We start from the raw sequence: 18685 nt of genomic DNA on the forward strand, positions 1-18685 counted from the left end.
TGGGGTACTTTCAAGGGATGACATTTCTCTGGAGAGCAACCTCGTGAAGAAAAAGGCATTCACAGACTTTGATCTGGTAATCTGGTAATTTTAGTCTGGAAAATAGACCTCCAGGAAATATCCTTGCCACCCTCCCCTCCACAAAAAGTTTAAAGATAATATTCTTAGCAGCACTGTTTACAATAGTAAAAACGACCGCAATCAACCTGATCTATAATAAAATAACCGAAACTGACAGGTACGAGGGTTATCTCAGTCTCAGGAAATGTGTGTGTGAGACAGGACTGCTCAGATCTACAAGAAAATTAAAAATATCAGCCATAATAGGTAAACACTAACCAATACTTTATAAAAACAGAAAATATGTAACATATTCATATATACATGAATATATAATATAGACAGACGAGGAAAAAAGGAAAGGATATAAAATGGCTCTGTTTTTGTTAAAGATGTTTTTTAAGTCCATACAAAAAAAAAAGGAAGATTAACAAACAAACAACAACAAACACACTAACACATCCTTAGCCAGAGAGGGTGAAGGGGAGAAAACAGGTGTAAATACAAAGGGAGGAAGGAGAGAAAAGCATGTGTTCAAGTCACACCTCATTCATTCATTCACTCATTTGTTAAAGCATTTCCTTGGCATGGAAATATAATGGTGGTGATAAGACAGACTCTGCCATTGCCCAAGGGTTCCCTGAGGGAGCTGATACACCCTCCAGACCCCGCTGGCCATCACCTGGTCAACCTGAGAGTAGAGAACAGGGTCCTCTCAGGAGGTGGGCTGCCGCCTGGAGGACCTGACACCAGACCAGCCCACCTGCCCCTTGGGACAGAGCTGCCAGCCTCGCCTTTGATTGCCCCAGCTGTTCCCATGTGTCCGGAGCCAGTATGGTAGTGGAGGAGTTGACAAGGAATTCCATCTTCATGGTACTAACTTCTCCACCTGGGTGACCTCCACCCCAACCACCAACATACGCACTTTGTTAAGTCACACGAGCGCAAACATAGTTCTACCACAGCTTAGGTGAAAACTGGTGGCTTCCAGCTTATGACAAACTGTTGAATTTACCTTAAGATGGCACAGGTGACATTACCCCCGCCCCAGGGGCCCCGAAGGGACAGGGGTGGCAGGCTGCCAGACACTGGACAGAGCTGGGGTGTCTTTGGTGGAAAGATACAAGAACCAGGATTCCCAGTGACTAAAATACCTGACTAAAATACCTGAACAGCTGGGCCAACTCTTCCTGGGACTGTCCTGAGGCAACGTCAGTGGCCTTCACCCAGGTACCTTGGGCTAAGCACAGAAAGAACTCCGGTCCCTGTCACAGGCATGCGCAGTCCATGCCTCAGGGAAGGGTGGGAGGACCCGGATGTGTGAGGTGGGGAAAGGGCTCAGGCCATTATACACCTCAGAGATGGCCCGGCACTGCAGAGCAGAGCTAGGGCCCCCAAATCTGCATTTTAAAAAAAGGTTTTGAGGCGATTCTCTTGCTCTGCACCAGCCTTGGGAGTCACTGGAAATGGGGACCAAACACTGCTGTTTTCAGAATCAGAAAGATCTGGGCTCAAATCCCAGCTCTGTCGCTCATTAGCTCTGTGACTTGGGCAGATGACTTAACCCTCTGAGCCCCAGCTTCCTTACTATACAACGGGAGCAATGATACCCACATCACAGGATGTCAAGTGGGCAGGGGCCCCTACTGCACGTGGAGGCACCCACCCTCCCCCCAGCACACGTCCCGTGTTGTCATCGCTGGTTTACTGGTCTAAGCATCTTGTCACTGGACGCACCGAGGGCAGCTGTTTTGTGCCCTCTCTCGTCCCTGGCATTCAGCCCAGGGTCTGGCCCTGATAGGCACACGCTACGTTCACTGTGGGAGAAATGAGCATTGTGAGGACTGGTAAGACTCACAGTCGGCACTTCATACGAGTTCCCCTAAAACGTGAAAATGTAGATGGAAAAAGATACAACGAGTAGCCTTCCTAAGCGGGCAGTTCTCTGCCTTCTTCCTGTCCCCGAATTAACACTATCCCATTTACAAGAGTCCTATGGGAGCACATTGTTTAAAGGAACACAGGCTGAGGGAGGAGAAGCCACGGCTGCTTGATTTCTATCTGTACCAACCTCGAATTTCAAGGAGCGCAGGCCACAGTCTCCTACAAGAGAAGATGCAAAGTCTCAACTCAATGCTAAGCTCGCAGCGTCACTCAGAACCGCTCACCCACCGGCTGTCGTGGTCCCACAGCAGCTACTAATAACGGAACCATTTCTGTTCTCTTTGGAGTGGCAGTTGGCAGTGGCAAACAGGAAGTTGTCTTGAAGTAGGGTGTGGTTGTGCCCTGCCAGTGTTCACGCACAGAGACACCGCTTGTTCTGGCCCCCTCCGGGTTCCCTTTGCTCAACTTCTTTCAAGAGCAAGAGGTCTGAATTATTTCAGTGAAAACACAACTTTTTTTCTTACATGATTTAACCATCACCATCATACAAACAAAAACCAAAGGCAGAAAGGAGTCTAAAATATAGCAAGGGTCTGTGTGGCCCCCATCAGCCACTCACTTGTGGCACTGAGTTAGGAAGTGGCTGTGTGTGTGAGCGTGCGTGAGCGTGTCCCCTGCATTTCTCCGCAGACACACAGGAAATAAGACCTTATCTAGAAGACAGGCCAGGTGTACCCTGAATCGTGCCCGGAGGCTGGCCACCAACGTGGACTCAGCGCCCACCGTGTGCACACACTGGACAGAGGACCGTCCATGAAAAGGAAAGAAGGAAAAGCCCAGGTCACCAGTTTCCAGCAATTTTTCAAGTTTGAGTGAAAAGAGACCCGAAACATTTCTTAACACCACTTGCACATAAAAATGGCCATGAAAAATCACTGGTGAGCAGACAGATGCCTCAAGTGGGGTTGGGGCTGCACGTAACTGCAGAGAAGTGGGGGTGACTAGCTGGTAATGTTCAGGGGAGCTGCTTCCTGGAGCCAGGAGAGGTGTGCTCTGAAATTTTCCACTCCACTCCTACCCAGCCCTGAAGCTTGCGCCTCCAGTAGGGCTGTCCAAAATGGACTGGTCCCCAATCCAGCCTCCTACTCCTGACCTCTTTCTCAGGCAGCTACTCTCCCCACTCCACGCCTCAGCCTTGTCTCAGAGCCGGCGCTAACCCACAGCCCACAGAGCACCGTCTGTGCTAAACCTCGGACTTGCTAAATGGATCGTGGGCTGACAGCACGCTCTGCCTGCCGGGCTCTCTCTTCCGTGACCCGGGCCCGGCCCCACGCCATCCTGTGTGGCAAGCGTGCCCTGCGCTCACACTTACACATCCCGGGAGACAGCCTGGCCGTTTGGATAAGGAGGCTGAGCCAGTGACACGCTAGGCAGTGCGACTCCTGGAAGACGTTTCCTGGCTCCTGGCTGAGGGCCCTGGCCAGTCAGAACGCACCACTTCCCCTTTAAGAGAGCACGCCCAGATGCGATTAGGGAAAGGCAGAAAGAAAAGCCCGGAACAGCCAGGGTTGTATCCTGAAGTTGGCAGATGAACTTGGGTTTTCCTGAACGGCACACACAAGGTGTGGTCACAGGCAGTGGGCTCCTCAGAGGAGGATCTGAGCAGCCACTATGTTCGAAGGGCGGGGGCCTTCCCACAGCCATACTCGGCCTGGTCCCCAGGCAGCCTGCAGGGGCCTCCGGCCTTTCTGCACCCTCTTCACTTAGGGCCTATCGGTCCTGATGGGCAGAGTCCACTGAGATCCCACCAGTATGCTATGGAGAGAGTAGAGACGTCATAATAAAGATTGAAAAATACTTTTGTGGGACATTTTAACTACTAATTCTAATGGAGAGTTTTCACTCATTCTTAATATTCAGACAATTCCCTGATCTTGGCAAGAGACAGTAGATTTGGCTGAGGGGTAGGGGGATATCTAAAAAGACAATGGGTCCCCAAAAGTCACATGTTGTATTTTCCCACTGATACAAAATATCCATAATAGGTAAATCCATACAGAGAAAGCAGATCAGTGGTTATCAGGGGAAGAAGAGAATGAGGAGGGACTCCTTTAGGGGTACAGGGTCTCCTTTGGGGGTGATGAAAGTGTTCTAGAACTAGGTAGAGGCGAAGCTTACACAACATTGTGAATCAACTCAGTGCCACTAAATTACAGTTCATTTGCTTTAAAATGATTAATTTGTTATCTGAATTTCACCTCCATCTCAAAAAAAAAAAAAACCCAAAACAAAAAAACAAAACAGCGGTAAAGTGTGTTTCAGGTATTTTTATCATCTACTAGGATCTTTCCTGTGTTTCATGCAACATTTCTTTGTTTTTAAAGGCCAATAGGCACATGAAAAAGTGTTCAATATTGCTAATTATCAGAGAAATGCAAATTAAAACTACAATGAGGTATCATTTCACACCAGTCAGAATGGCCACCATTCAAAAGTCCACAAATGATAAATGCTGGAGAGGCTGTGGAGAAAAGAGGACCCTCCTACACTGCTGGTGGGAATGCAGTTTGGTGCAGCCACTATGGAAACAGTTTGGAGATTCCTCAAAAAACTAAAAATAGACTTACCATATGATCCAGCAATCCTACTCCTGGGCATATATCCAGAGGGAATTCTAATTTGAAAAGATACATGCACCCCAATGTTCACAGCAGCACTCTATACAATAGCCAAGACATGGAAACAAACTAAATGTCCATCGACAGAGGACTGGATAAAGAAGCTGTGATATATTTATACAATGAAATACTACTTAGCCATAAAAAAAATGCCATTTGCACCATGGATGGACCTGGAGATCATCATTCTAAGTGAAATAAGCCAGAAAGAGAAAGAAAAATACCATATGATATCACTCATATGTGGAATCTAAAAAAAGAAAAAAGAAGACACTAATGAACTTATCTACAAAACTCAAACAAACTCACAGACCTAGTAAACAAATTTATCGTTACCAGTTGGGGGAAGGGGGTGGGAAGGGATAAACTGGGACTTTGAGATTTGCAAATATTAACTACTATATATAAAATAGATTAAAAACAATTTTTTTCTGTATAGCACAGGGGATTATATTCAATTATCTTGTAGTAATCCATAATGAAAAAGAATATGAAAACAAATATATAAATATACGTATGTATATGTATGACTGAAACATTGTGTTGTACACCAGAAATTGACACATTGTACTTCAATTTTTAAAATTTTCTGTGTTTGTTTTTTTTTTTTTTGGTGTGTGACATTACTGGGGATAGAACCCAGCAGCTTGTGCATGCTAAGCATGTGCACTGCCATTGAGCTTTTACATCCCCTCCACCTCCCCCACCACAAGCAATGTTTCTTTGTAAAACTGCTTATTACCTGATAAATCTTAAGGTAACCCTGGTAGAAGAGTATACACCTTTTAATAAGGAAAAATAAAAAGAAACCTCTAAGAGACAAAAGCTTTCCCAGACTCAGAAGTATGCCCCTACCAGAGAATGTGAGACTGTGGGAAGATGGCAGCATCCCAGACCGTGCCACGTACGCTAGGCAGTGCTTATTGGCCTTTATAAGGCCGTCTCAAGTTGGGACCATCCCTTCTGCTTGACCATGTAACCAAAGCCAGAGAGAGGGAGTCTCCCATGGGAGAATTATTCAGGAGAACACGATTTGGGGTCTCTGACTTTGGGCTTCCTTTCCCCCTCTTATACAGAGTTTCTTCTCTGAATACTGGAGAATCAGTTTCTAGCTGGGAGGGGGCCGTGCTGCTTGCCAAAGCAGAACTGGTTTCTCCAATTCCATGTCTTTGGAATGGAGCCAGTAGGAATGAGGGGCTGTGAGCCGACCACCCACCTATTCCAGCTCCACTTTCGGGGGCTAGAGACAGTCTGCTCCCAAAGGTAAGGCTGTGAGCCACGTCCTCCAGACTTCAGGCTAGCAGGTCAAGGGCTCATGGGCACACTTCCCCGACTCAGGGGACTGTCAAGAGGAGGCCTGTTGGATGTTGCAATACTCAGAAGAAACACAGATGAAAGGGCAGGCTCCGTGGCCTGGGAGCCTGAGTCTTTCCAGAGATATCTGTGAGTAACTTTCCCAGTAACTGTTTGCTGAGAGTTCTAGGATGACCCGGAGAACAGAGATGTTAACAACTTTTGTGGACCAGCTCTCCCGGAGCCCTCTGGTCTTTCTGGAGTACTGTCCCTGCCTTTTTCACCCTGTTCTTGCTCCCACCTCAGGTGCCAGGAAATACGTAGGTGGCCTAGATTCTCAGCAAACATATGACTTAAGAAAGTAAGATGCAATATTTATACTGCTCAGGCATCTGAGGAACAGCAAATTGAGAACCTTAATTCTGTTTAGTTTATTTTTGGGGAGGGGTAATTAGGTTTATTTATTTATTATTATTTTTTTAATGGAGGTACTGAGGATTGAACCCAGGACCTTGTGCTTGCTAAGCACTCACTCTACCATTGAGCTGTACCTTCTCCTCAAGAATATTAATTCTGAACACAAAAACAGGCAGGCGCAATCCAATTAAAAAATGGGCAAAGGACCTGAATAGACATTTTCCAGAGAAGATATACATATGGCCAATAATCACATGAAAAAATGATCAACATCATTAGTCATCAGGGAAATGCAAATCAAAACCACAATGAGATACCACTTCACAAGTACTAGAGTGGCTATATATATAAAAAAACAACAACCAAAAAAACCCCAAAACGGAAAATAACAAGGTTGGTGAGGATGTGGAGAAACTGGAACCTGTGGGCACAGTCTGTGGGAACCTCAAATGGTGCAGCCTCTATGGAAAACAGTATGGTGGTTCCTCCAAAAATTAAACATGGAATCACTATAAGATCCAGTAATTCTACTCCTAGACTATACACCCAGAAGAACTGAAAACTGGTACGCAAACAAATCCCTGTAAAGGCATGTTCAAAACAGCACTATTAGCAATAGCCAAAAGGCGGAAACAACCCAAATGTCTATCAATGGATGAATGTACAAATCATGGTATATACATAACCACAGAGTATTATTCAGTCATAAAAAGGAATGAGGTACTGATACACACTACAACATGGACGAATCAGAAGACACCATGCAAATGAAAGAAGCCAGACACAAAGGGTCACATACTGCATGCTTCTATTTATATGAAATGTCCAGAATAGGCAAATCCATAGAGTCAGAAAGCAGACTGGTGGTTGCCAGTGACCGAGGGGAGGGGGGAGGGGAAACAGCCTCATGGGTATGAGGTTCTATTTTGAGTGACGCAACATTTCGAACCAGATAAAGGAGGTGGTTGCACAACACTGTGAATGTACTCAATGTCACCGAATTGTTCACTTCAAAATGGTTAATTTTATGTTGTTTGAATTCTACCTCAACAACCACCCCCCCAGAAAAACTCTGCAGCAAGTTAAGGGCCAAGACAATCCACAAACAGCACGATCGGTTTCAGAATAACTGAGAGTTACCGTCAAAACCCTTCTTGGAATCCCTTAAAGAAAGTAATTTTTAAGTTGAGGTAACTAGGATGGCTAACAGGAGATAGTTCCTAAGGCAGCACTCCAAGACAGCAGTTCCTAAACATGGTTAATTCGGGTCCACAATGAAGTGGTGATTAGTCTTAAACAATATTACACCCACATCCAGGCACGTGGGCTGCACTAGCCATTTACAAATGGGACACTGAGGCACATCACCCTCATCTCTGCCAGCCCCCTCTACCCTGATACAGCCATCATTTCCACCAAGGGGACTCAGGTCTTAAACCCTGAAGTTGGGACATAATCACAGACTCCCCAAAAGCAAGAAGAAACCCCACAGGTAACCATTCTCTGCTACCCCCTGCTGGCCCCTTCTGGGGCTGTCATCACCTCCTCAGCTCTGCAGCCAAGGGGCTGCCCAGCCAGGCTTCCCCACGGGCATGGGTGTCCTCTCCAAGTGCACACCAGGCTAGACAGCACGACCCCTGGAGAGTGAAGATGACTTGTGATGCCTGCGTGTCCATCCCATTCCTGCCCTGTGGGGGTCACCTTGAACCAGTCCAATTCCCCTTCCACGGGACACCTTGCCAAATGTTGGATCCCCGAAATCTCTTTCTCTAGGCTAAATACTCCCAGACATGTTTTAAAACCATTCCTCATGAAACGTCATTTTCACTATTTCCTCATCTCTGGGGCCCCTTTGGCACCGACTGTCCTTCCTAAACAGTGGCACTCAGCAGGAAGAACACTACAGGTGGGGTCTGAGCGGCTCCCAGCTGCGTTCTGCATATTATTCTCCTATTAATGCAGAGAGAGCCAAGCTGGAGTTTTTTTTTCTGAGAGCTGCATCACCCCTAAGTCTTATTTCACACGCTTTGCTGCCAAGCTGCTTAGCCACAGGGATCCTTTAAAAATGTCATCTTGCCGGAGTCAGTCCACTGCTCCGGCCTGTTGAGATTTTTCTGGACCCTGACTCATTAATGTAACTATGCTCCCTTCTAAATCTACCTTGGGAAACTGGCACTAGCGCCATTCTTCTTTCAAATCCTCATTCAGAACGTGGAAGAAGACAAGGCCAAGCATGAAACTCCATACATCCCTCAGTGTGACAGGGACCTGTGAACAGCACTCTTGAGGCGCGACTCCAGTCAGGCAACTGCCACTCAGGGCGGTGTGTCACTTGGTCCACACTTCTCCATCTTCACTGGTAAGGATCCCATGCATGACTAACAACAGCCCTCCTACCAGTGGTTGAAGGACTAAGTGTACAGCTCTCAGCAGTGCCTTACACATAGTGAGCAACCAAATGTGCCTTCATAACTGACAAGAAATACAATAATAGAAAAAAACCTGGTTTTCCAATCCCCAAACTACCCTCCTTATTGGCAACCAAATACAGACGTTAAGTAGCTGAAATCACTACCAAGAGCACCAGTATCCGAGAGCTGAAGTCAGAATCCCAGCTAGTTCCTAGAATTTCTATGCTCTGAGGTTAACAGTATCTGTCCTTCCAGGGCTATAGAGAGGAGTCAATGAGATCAGGCATGTAAAAGAGGTTTAAAAGTTGAGTCAGGCTATGCAAACATAAAAGAGCAGCATTATGATTATTACTGTTATAAATCTCTCCAAGATACCATTTCCACTGGCAGAAACCTGCCTGTCAGGCCAAGGAAGAACCTACAGACGCACTAAAGCTGCCAGAAGGCAGGTCTGTCAGCTCAGCACGCTGAACTGCTGCGAAGCAACTAGGCTTTCCCAAAGATGGAAGGGTGGGAGGGTTTGGCCGATTCAAATGCAAAAGCCTAAGGGTGAGGAGGACTGGAAAACCACTCAGTATTCACCGCCGTCCCTCTACCATTCCAACACCTAGGTCTGTGGTTTCCCTTCAAGGCTCTTCATTCACTCCGGCCACGAGGTTATCTACACTGTGGGATGGGGGCCCCCATAATCACTGTAGCTGGAGGCACACAAATCAGCACACACTTTCTGCCTGAGGCCTTCAAAAGGTGAGTCTCCATCCCATCCCAGCCTAATTGCCAGGAGGACAAGGGGAGGGTAACAGGGCCCCCATTTGTGGGGGCAGATTGGAAACAAATCAGAGCAAAGACTGTCTTAACCTCTGCGCTGCAGCCAGTTCACCCAGTTTGAATGGGGCAATAAGGAGGTGGTGGTCCGATAATGTGCAGGGCGGCCCGAGTTCTAGCTCCCCAGCCCCACTGTGCAGGCCAGGCCCCTGTCCTGAATTTATGCTAGGACCAGAGGGCTCGGCTCGTCCCTCCCCAGTTCAGTGGGGCTGCCATGAAAAAGCACAGGACACGCTCTAAACCGTAAAGACCGAAAGCAAGCCTCACCGTTATTCTCCGCAAGATTAGAGGGTACCAAAAAACAGAACAAAACAAAACAGCAAAAAACCTTGTTTTCATATAGATGAGAGAAACGAGAAAAAGAAATCTGCTCATGACAGCACTCCATGGTGAGAATTATGTCACCCCTTGGCCTGGGTCACACTTAACTACAGTCTTTTTTTTTTTTTTTTTTTAATGGAGGTACCGGGGATTGAACCCAGGAACTCATGCATGCTAAGCAGGCGCTCTATCACTGACCTATACCCCCACTTCCCACATTTACTAGCTTGGAAATTTCCATTTCAACCGTCCATTTTCATTCGCACATGAGTGGGTGATGCTTGGAGTCGGGGGAGGTTTGGACCTGTCCCTGAGGGACTCACCACCCTGGATCAGGGCAGACTCCCTGCTCAGAAAGCCTTTCCCAAGGCCTAGATGAGGTTTTCTCCCTCTTTTTCGATTTGTTTGGTTTAAAATATTTAACCCGAGGCACAATGAAGTGTCTCATTTGCGACGTTCTCCTAGACCATTAGACTGGGACTCCACACTCATTACGCTGATGAACGTGCTACTTACCCATGCAAATTTCATCCGCGCAGACACCGAGATGGGAGGTGCTCAAGGTAGGCTCTCCAGGGCTGATTTAATTACACAGCCATTCAGCGGGTGAAGCAGAGCAATTTTTAGCCAACCGTTCTAGTAAATATTATGGAAAACCCTTTCATAGAGTGCTAATGCTGGCTTAGTGATTTCCAACGTGCCCAGATTTAGTTCTCATTCAAACACTTACAGGTTCCCCAAAGATGCTCCCGACAAGGCCAGAAAAATCAAACAGATGATGCATTAGCCGACAGGCCATCTTGTAGTTGAATATTATTTTTTAAAAAATACTATAAGCCCCTGTGTATCAGTATCATGTAGGTGAGGACAAACTTGAAACCCCACTAACTTTCCTGCGGCTGGCCGACCTCTGCCCCTCCCCCAGGCTCTCGGAGAGTCCCGCCGACCGGCTTCTGGGCCGGCTGCACTGCTCCCGGGGGTTGGACAAAACAACCACCACGAACCACTTTCGGACGTTTGAAACAATACCCAGTCACTGCATCCACTCCCCTGGAGCGTCCCGGAGGAAATGGCATCACTACTTTCATTTTATTGCGTTTGTAAGCAACCAAAAGTAAACAACACGTCCTAAGACGATGATTATGCCATCTGATGTCGGCAGCTGCAGAGTATGCTCGGGAATGTTATCAAATGACCTCGCGGAGAAATTAATTTTCAAGAGTTAAAATAACCCTCCGCTGCACATGCCCGGCGGTTTCTCTAACTGCAGAAACGGATTTCACTTTCCATAGTTAGAAAACTCTCAGGCATCCCGGTTTCTTCAGAAAAGTCTATAAATAACCCAGGATCAGCAAAATTTATGCAAAACATCCTGCTAGAAGAAGAAATGTAAACTAAAACCACTTACAGAGAGACTCGGGCTGCCAACTTAATCTGATTCTACGACGACTGTAAACACGTTGTACTTTTGGAACCTGAAGCGATCCATATTAGCACGGATGCCATCACAGAAAAGAAAAAAAAAAAAAAAAAAAGAGAGAGAGACAGAGAGAGAGAGAGCCATCCCCTCCAAACTAAACAACAACAGAAGCCCAACCCCCAAACAGAGCACCGTGATTGGGGTTCAGGGTTCTGCACAATCCGAGACCGACGACTGACCAGCTGCAGTCAGTACCAGCTATCCGAGCTTGCACACGCCAACTGTTTTGACTACAGGCACTTGTTAAACACAGAGTTTCAGGTCCTACCAGTTGGACACCAGAAGTTCACAGAACTGACCCAGTGCCAAGAACAACAAGCCCAGAAAGCGAAACGGCTGCCTCGTGCGCAGTGTTTTTGTTAACTGTTTATGCAAGCCCCAGAGCAATTGGGTAACAATTAAGAAGACAACCGAAATTAAATAACAAAAGCAGAAGATTACCACCTCGAAGGAAATGTAGATGTTGGCCGATAAAGGACAGACGTCAACCTAGTTTACTGGTGGGGTGGGTGGGGGGTTTTCGGAGAGAATGGGTGAGTGGGGGAGGGGCAGGTGTCACATGACAAACTGCGGTTATTAGCAGAAGGAACTGGGTGCTTCCTTGAAGCATCTTTTACTTAGAGATTGACTTAAGAGATTTTGTAACCTCTAAGGCCTTGGTACACATCTAGGGTGACTGCAGGAGCATTGGAATTTGAACTTTGGTAAATCCCATAGGGGAAAAAAAGGGGCGTGCTGAATGGAGTTTTCGAGACACAGGAAAGGGACTTCAAAGTTCCCTGCTCCATGCAGTGAGGCCACTGAGCCACATAGAAAGCAAATGGAGGGGCCAGTGCCCCTGGGCTGCTTCTGACCTGGTATTGAGGACGGTTTCCCTCTTTCCTTTGAGGTTAGGGCTACTGGGGCCAAACTTTCTCCCTCATCCGGACTGGAGGCTGTGCCTTCTGACAGGTGGCAGTGAATAAAGTACTTGCATTTGGCAAAATAAAATAAAAAGGAATGCTTAAATTGCTTATTTAACAAGGTTTTTCATATCTTTCCCAGAATGCATCAAATTATCTTATTTTAGGACCAAGACAATTGACTCACACCCTATCTATCATCTGTCTCTGATTTGAAGAATAAAATGTTGCCCCTTCCCCACACCAGAGGTTTAGGAGAAAGGAATGAGCAGATAGAAACAGGTTGTTTATAAAAGCTATTGTGACTGTGGGCCAGGTTTGTGTTTATCCTGGACAGTAAATGTCACCCCTCTGGTTCCAGGGGTCACCAGTGCAATGGTGGTGCATATAAATCCACACAGCAGTTGCCCCTTTCCTCCGGAAGGAACCCACATTTTCTTACAAACTATGTATAGAGACGGTTTCAATGGGATCTGAGGTGGAGCCGCCCTAGAGTGAAACGCAGCACTTCCCTGATGGGTCAAGAAAGCAGAGCAAAGGCAGTTTGGAGCATCCCAGACAAAGGAAAGCAAAAGGCAGGAAGAGGCTGGGGAACGGGAGAGAAGGAGGGAAGGGATGTGCTGGAGAGAAGGTTCAGGTCAGCAAAATGAGGCTCACAGAAGCCTCAGCCCCTGGATTGGCAAATGACTTCTTAAAGTGACCCGAGAACTTTGGTGAGTCAGACCTCTTGCTGAGAACTCCATGGTTTATATATCCCCTCCACACATATTATGTTATTTGATTCTCAGAAACATCCTAGGAGATAGGGGAGGGCTGGTATGACTATCCCCATTTAAAGGATTTAAAGGAGGAAAACTGAGGCCCAGAGAAGACTTGGTCTCTGCCCCACGAACACTTCTTGTGCTGCTTTATTATCTGCAAAGCATTTTAAAAGTAGCAGACTTTATTATTCTCATTTTTACAGACAAGTAAACTGAGATTTTGGAGAGGCTACAAATCACATTCAAGGCAACACTGCAAATCAATCACACACAGCATCAGGTCCCCTACCTCCTAACCTAGTCCTTCCTTCCTTGCCTCTATCACGTTTCCAAAACACATAATGATAGAACTGAAAAAGTCCAGAAAAGTAGTTTTATTATAAAGGCACATCATCTCTCTTGATTTCCTCTGTGTACGCTTCCCAAGAGAGTGAAGTCTCTGTTTCCCCCAGTCCTGTGGGGCTCCTGGAGTTAAGCCCCACTGGCCTTCAAACCCAGACGTCCTGGGGTCTCCTCCTCTCAAGGCCAGAACCCCGGGCTGGGAGCCTGACGTGGGGCTCAGAACTCCCACTCCTGTGGGAGCACCCCGAGACTTAATTATTCTTCAGCTTGTGGGTTGCCCACCTGGGGTGGTATGGAGCCCAATTATATCACAAGCATGCCCCTCCTACAGTCCCACTGTGGTTCCTTCTTTATGTTTCCAGTTGAAGATGATCTTTTTTTGCTAGGTTCCAGTCTTTTTTTCTGATGGTTGTTTAAAGCAGTCAGTTATGGTTTTGTTGTGATCATGAGAAGAGGCAAACTCATGGTCCTACCACTCCACCACCTTGACCAGGAAATTTCCCTTGATTTTCTCAAAACTCCAAGTCTTTGTGGTTTTTCAGTTCACAGATTACAGCTCCCTAACATGGAGGGCTCCTCTCCACACTCTGGGGAGATCTCTGGACATCTGCACTCAAGAGCTACTATTTCAATGCAAAGCAACCACCTCCACCAAGTTTGTACCCTGTCCTGCTTTGATTTGATTAGTTCACCCACGTGCTAATCTCTGGCTCCTTACCTAATCCCAGACTAAGCAGCCGCCAGAGCGGATGTCCCAGCAGGCCTGCCAAGCTGTGCGCCTTGTAGCCGGCAACTCCAAGGTGTGCTGTCTCACATGTAGAAAGGATCTGGCTGCATCTTTTCTTCGTGTGTTTCAAGGTTATGCTTTCACTGGGTTCTTTTGCAGCAGAGGCGGAGGAAAATAAATGACTAAATGAAGGGCCCCTCTGTTAAGTTCCCTGTCTGTGCCAAGTGGACACACTCCCAGCTTGATAGGGGGCGATATTACTATTATGTGATACACGTGAGCAGGTTCATTGTCGGTTGGGGGCATTTCCTCTGAGGGGACATGGTAGTGAGTTAGTGCAGTCAAAGGTTGGCAGCAGTGAAGGGGGACGTTCGTCAGGAACTCAGGCACTCAGGGGCTTGACCAGAGATGCTGAATGTGGGCTGCAGGAGGGGAGAGATCTGGAGGTGCTGGATAGAAGGTTCTAGAGTGTTTTGCCGCCACCGCCACTGCCTTATGAATCTATCTCTCCCCCTGCTTTCTCCCTGAAAACAAAATAGAATAAAACATAGGACCAAAAGACAGAAAGGCTGGGTGCCAAGGTGGACATCACGTTGAATGTCACTAAAGCAGCCTAGGTCGTGAGGATGCATCAAATCTGCGTGCTGCTGTTGACTGGAGGAGCTCTGTGATTGGTTGAGATGCACAGGTGGTGCCTCCCACTGTTTAACTGAGGTTGTTTTGGTAACCAGAGGACATTTGCATCCATGCTGCCTGAAAAGAATATGGGCCTGGGTAAATCAGAGCAGTCTCAGCAGGAAAACTCGTTTGCTTACAAGACACAAAGTGAGAAGAATATTTCCATGTATCTTATGACTCCTCTGAGCACAGAGACCATTTTTTTTTCAAACCCAAAAAGTAGGACACATGATTTGACAAGCAGTGGCATATTTAGGGAAGACAGGAGTGGCTATTTAAAATCAGAACTTCTGAAAATCTGAGAGGCGTGGCCACTAGTAAAATTAGTGAAAGTGGGCTAATCGAGGAATAAGGGTCATTAGCATTAATTTGTTGTAGCTGGTACTGGCGTGCTTAACAAAGCTCGTTCTACCATAGACCAGACAAAAACAGTGCTTTGCTCACGGATATGGTGATTTTAGGAAGGCACAGTCCCTCCAGCCCGAAGGATGACAGCAGTGATGGAGACAAAACTGAGGTTCTCTGTCCACGCTTGGGGCTTTTAGACGCCCCTCCAGCGAAAGGGTACATTGCTGCATCAGAGTACATATACAGAGAAGGAAGCTGGTCAGGACCCAGTGAGGTCTTTAAAACGTGGCCTGGATATGTGCAGAGCTGGTCAAAAAAAAGGATGGAGGCTTGAGCTGTCAGGAGACAGAGAGGCCGGGTGAGCCCAGCAGGAGCTGTGACTACCACGGGCTGCAGACTTGACTTTCTCCTGACATCGCCTCTGCAGACTTTCGGGTCAAGACGTGCAGCTCGCCTGCACACCCTTCCCTTTTGCCCTGTTACCCAGCTTCACAGAGACTGGGCCAGCCTGCCCGATCGTACCTGGAACTGGCTTTTAGCCTAATCCTTTGTAATGTGTACTAATGACCAAAGCAACGGGGACAGTTTTGCACACCTGGGGCCACATACCCTAGATTTTTCAGGAGAGAGCCAATTTCAACCAGCCTCAGCTGATACTGCACCACAATTCAAAACAAGACTTTATAGTACAAGTCAGTAAACGTGGGTTGACTGCAACCTGGACCACTGGACCTAGTGTTCCTTGAGGGCCGAGTCTCACTTATCTTTGTAAGCCAACGCCTCGCCAGGGTATGGAAGCCTTGGTGTGGGTTTTAAACACAGGTTCTGAATGACTAAATGAAGTTTCAGTTAGTGTGAACCACAAAGATAGATGCGGACCCTATTAGATGCACCTGGAAAGTGAATCTCTGTGTTAAGTATGCATGAAATTTCATGTTTTGATTAATTTTGAAAAAGTACAATATTTTATTTTATTATTCTTTTCAGGTTTCCTTTTTTTCCCCCAGTCAAATTTGGTATTTTTAAAAGTTGTATTGTGGTTCAAGTTAGGGAGAAGGCAAAAAGGCTTTCTACTTAAAATTAAAAATAGTAAATCTTCAAAAAATCTGTAGCCACTTTGTAATGGGAATCTTTCCAAAGACCTTCATTCCACTGTACTTTGCCCTCTTACATGGTATACTTTGAACATTATTTGATCCCTTTTTTTTTTTTGATAACTCAAGATCACTGTTAAGGGCATTCATTTCTATACTTTGCTGCAAAATGGTGATGAGCTCAGGGCATACTGTATTTCAAACTTTTTGACCCTGATCCACCTTAAGAAATGAATTTTATCTGGCTACAACCTAGTATGCACATATGTATGAGACAAAAATTCCAAAGGGTAAGATTAGCCTTTACTAAGTGACAAACACTCAGATATTTTCTATTCCATTATTGAAAGTGTTGGTCAGGGCTCACTAAACTGCCCCCCATCATAAGTGGTGTACAGACACTGAGAAAGTGTGCAGGACTATAAAAGGCCCTCAGTGTCCCCACTTTCTGCCTTTTACTTTTTCCCTTGCGTCAATGACCTGCCTCCATAGTCCTCCTCAGAGTTCCAATTAGCCAAACCTGGAAATTGGACCATCCAGCTGGCCAGTTCTTACGTCTAAACTACGGGTAAAGTGCTGCTCCATCAAACCCCAAAGGGTGCCCCGTGGATGCCCTGAGGGGCTGGGTGTTCTTCTGTGCTCAGAGCTGCTGGCACAGTTTGTGACACTGGGGTGTTACTAGACGTACCACATGTAAACCGCGAGTGTTTCTTCTTTGAAAGGAGTATTCCGATGACTGGGCCTCAGGCTGGAAGGGCTCTTGAATGACACTGTGGCTTCTGGCAGCAATGTAGCTTCGTGAATGACCAGCTCTGGGCTCCAGTGTACGAGGAAGTATTACCTAAAGTAACTGAGCCTACTTCAGGCAGTTCGTAACAGCGCAGTATCTCACTCTCCACCCCGAGCTGCCCTTTGCCCTGTAATTACAGCTCCTTTTCGTCTACACCTCAACTCTCAGGAGTCTTCCCACCTAAATGCAAAGAAGAAAAACTAACACATATATGAAACTTCTCCTGGTGGAATTTTGAAAAGTGTGTCGTGTATGCATGTGTGTTGTGGGGACGGTTGGGGTAGAAATTGTATACTGATTTTAAAAAAATTACAGCAAAGGGGGTAGATACTGTGCCCCTAAAGACACTTAGATAACAAGCAATCAGGCCCTGGTTAAATAAACCATTCGCACATCTACTCAACGGAATGCTGGGAAGCTATAAAAATGACAATGTAGATCATATTTACTGAAATGTGTCCACAAGAATTGTAGTTGAAAAAAAAAGCAGATTTCAAGGCAACGTTTATAAGAGGATTCCATGTTTATTTTTTTAAATATAAAATATATGCATATGAATACACAGGTACAACACATAGACAAACACATACACATAGAAAAAAGATTGGAAAGTTTTACACTGAAATATTTACTTTCTTTTATTTCCTGAAATGTTGGCAGTTTTTACAGTGCATTACTTTTACAAGGAAAAAAATCAATTTTCACTTTGAAGAAGTACAATTCTCCATTATTATGCAAAACAGTACTTCTGTTTGGGGCACCCCCACTGCATCCTCACCTGTGTATTTGACTGTTCCCATGGGAACACTTGCTACATCTATGCCTCCACCAGGCAGCACACTCATGCTGAGCTGTCACACTCAGCCCTCACTAGTTACGACGTCTTCTCAAACTTTTAAAAGAGTTCTACTTATATAAAGAAGGACATGTTGAATCTTTACTGAAAATTTTTCACATGAATGAATTTTAGGGCAAAGAAAGGGCTTATGGTTTTATTTTTAAGGGTCATGTTCTCTTCTCTGATGGAATTAAAGGGAAATGTAAATCCCCAAGCAGGTGGCCTCTGCTAGTTACCCCCCTCCCAGAAGCAGGCTACAGGCCTCTCCATTCTCCAGAAAGACAAGGTTAAGAGCTGATGCCGTCTAGATTCTGAAGCTGGTTTTCCTCCAAGCCAGAGTCAGTTCAAAGCATAAACTGATGTTGGGTGTAAGGACAGGAATAATCCCTAACTTGTGTTAGTGCTGCTCTCTGTGCAAAGTGTATTCACATCCAAGGGATATCACTCCCAAAAATGACTAGGGAGGGAGGGTGAGCAAATGTATTATTCTCAGTTCACAAATGAGGAAAATAAGATTTATCAAGAGGAGGCAATTTGCCCAAGACCACCCTACTGGGAACTGGTAGAGACAGGATTCAAACCCAGTTTTCCTGGGCTCGTTCTCTGTGTTCTGTGCTGCGGCACAATATCTATAAACAGAGTAACCATGCGCTTTATTACCCTAACTGGACATCTCTGAAAGTAAAAACGGGTGCTAAATGTATGGGCCCCAGGGTATCAGGTATAAATTGTGACTCTCCCAGGCAAACCAGGATTTATGGTCACTTTACTTGTAATCTAGCCCTCTCCCTTGCTGCTCGCCGCATCATACCTTTTGAACAGGAGAGAGAAATGGA

The 18685-nt window shown here is 46.1% G+C and overlaps 1 protein-coding gene across 15 annotated transcripts in view; it reads right to left on the minus strand.

Moving 5' to 3' along the window:
* The window catches only part of ATXN7L1 (ataxin 7 like 1), a 260052-nt gene that overhangs the window by 54830 nt on the left and 186537 nt on the right, over positions 1–18685 (minus strand). Inside the window, exons 1-2 of one of the 15 annotated variants that reach the window (XM_031454701.2) lie at positions 11298–11516; positions 10406–10467 (exon numbers count right to left, since the gene is read on the minus strand). The exons of 5 other annotated variants lie outside the window; for them this stretch is intronic. In XM_031454701.2, the coding sequence (XP_031310561.2) occupies positions 10406–10409 (4 nt within the window). In that variant the 5' untranslated portion in view covers positions 10410–10467; positions 11298–11516. Of the gene's footprint in view, positions 1–2131; positions 2164–3316; positions 3458–10405; positions 11222–11297; positions 11517–11548; positions 11644–11813; positions 11886–18685 lie in introns of those variants that run through there. 9 more of the 15 variants (XM_064487685.1, XM_064487682.1, XM_064487681.1 and 6 more) reach the window with 9 other exon arrangements.

Source organism: Camelus dromedarius, chromosome 7 (assembly GCF_036321535.1).
Source record: "Camelus dromedarius isolate mCamDro1 chromosome 7, mCamDro1.pat, whole genome shotgun sequence".
Lineage (NCBI taxonomy): Eukaryota > Metazoa > Chordata > Mammalia > Artiodactyla > Camelidae > Camelus > Camelus dromedarius.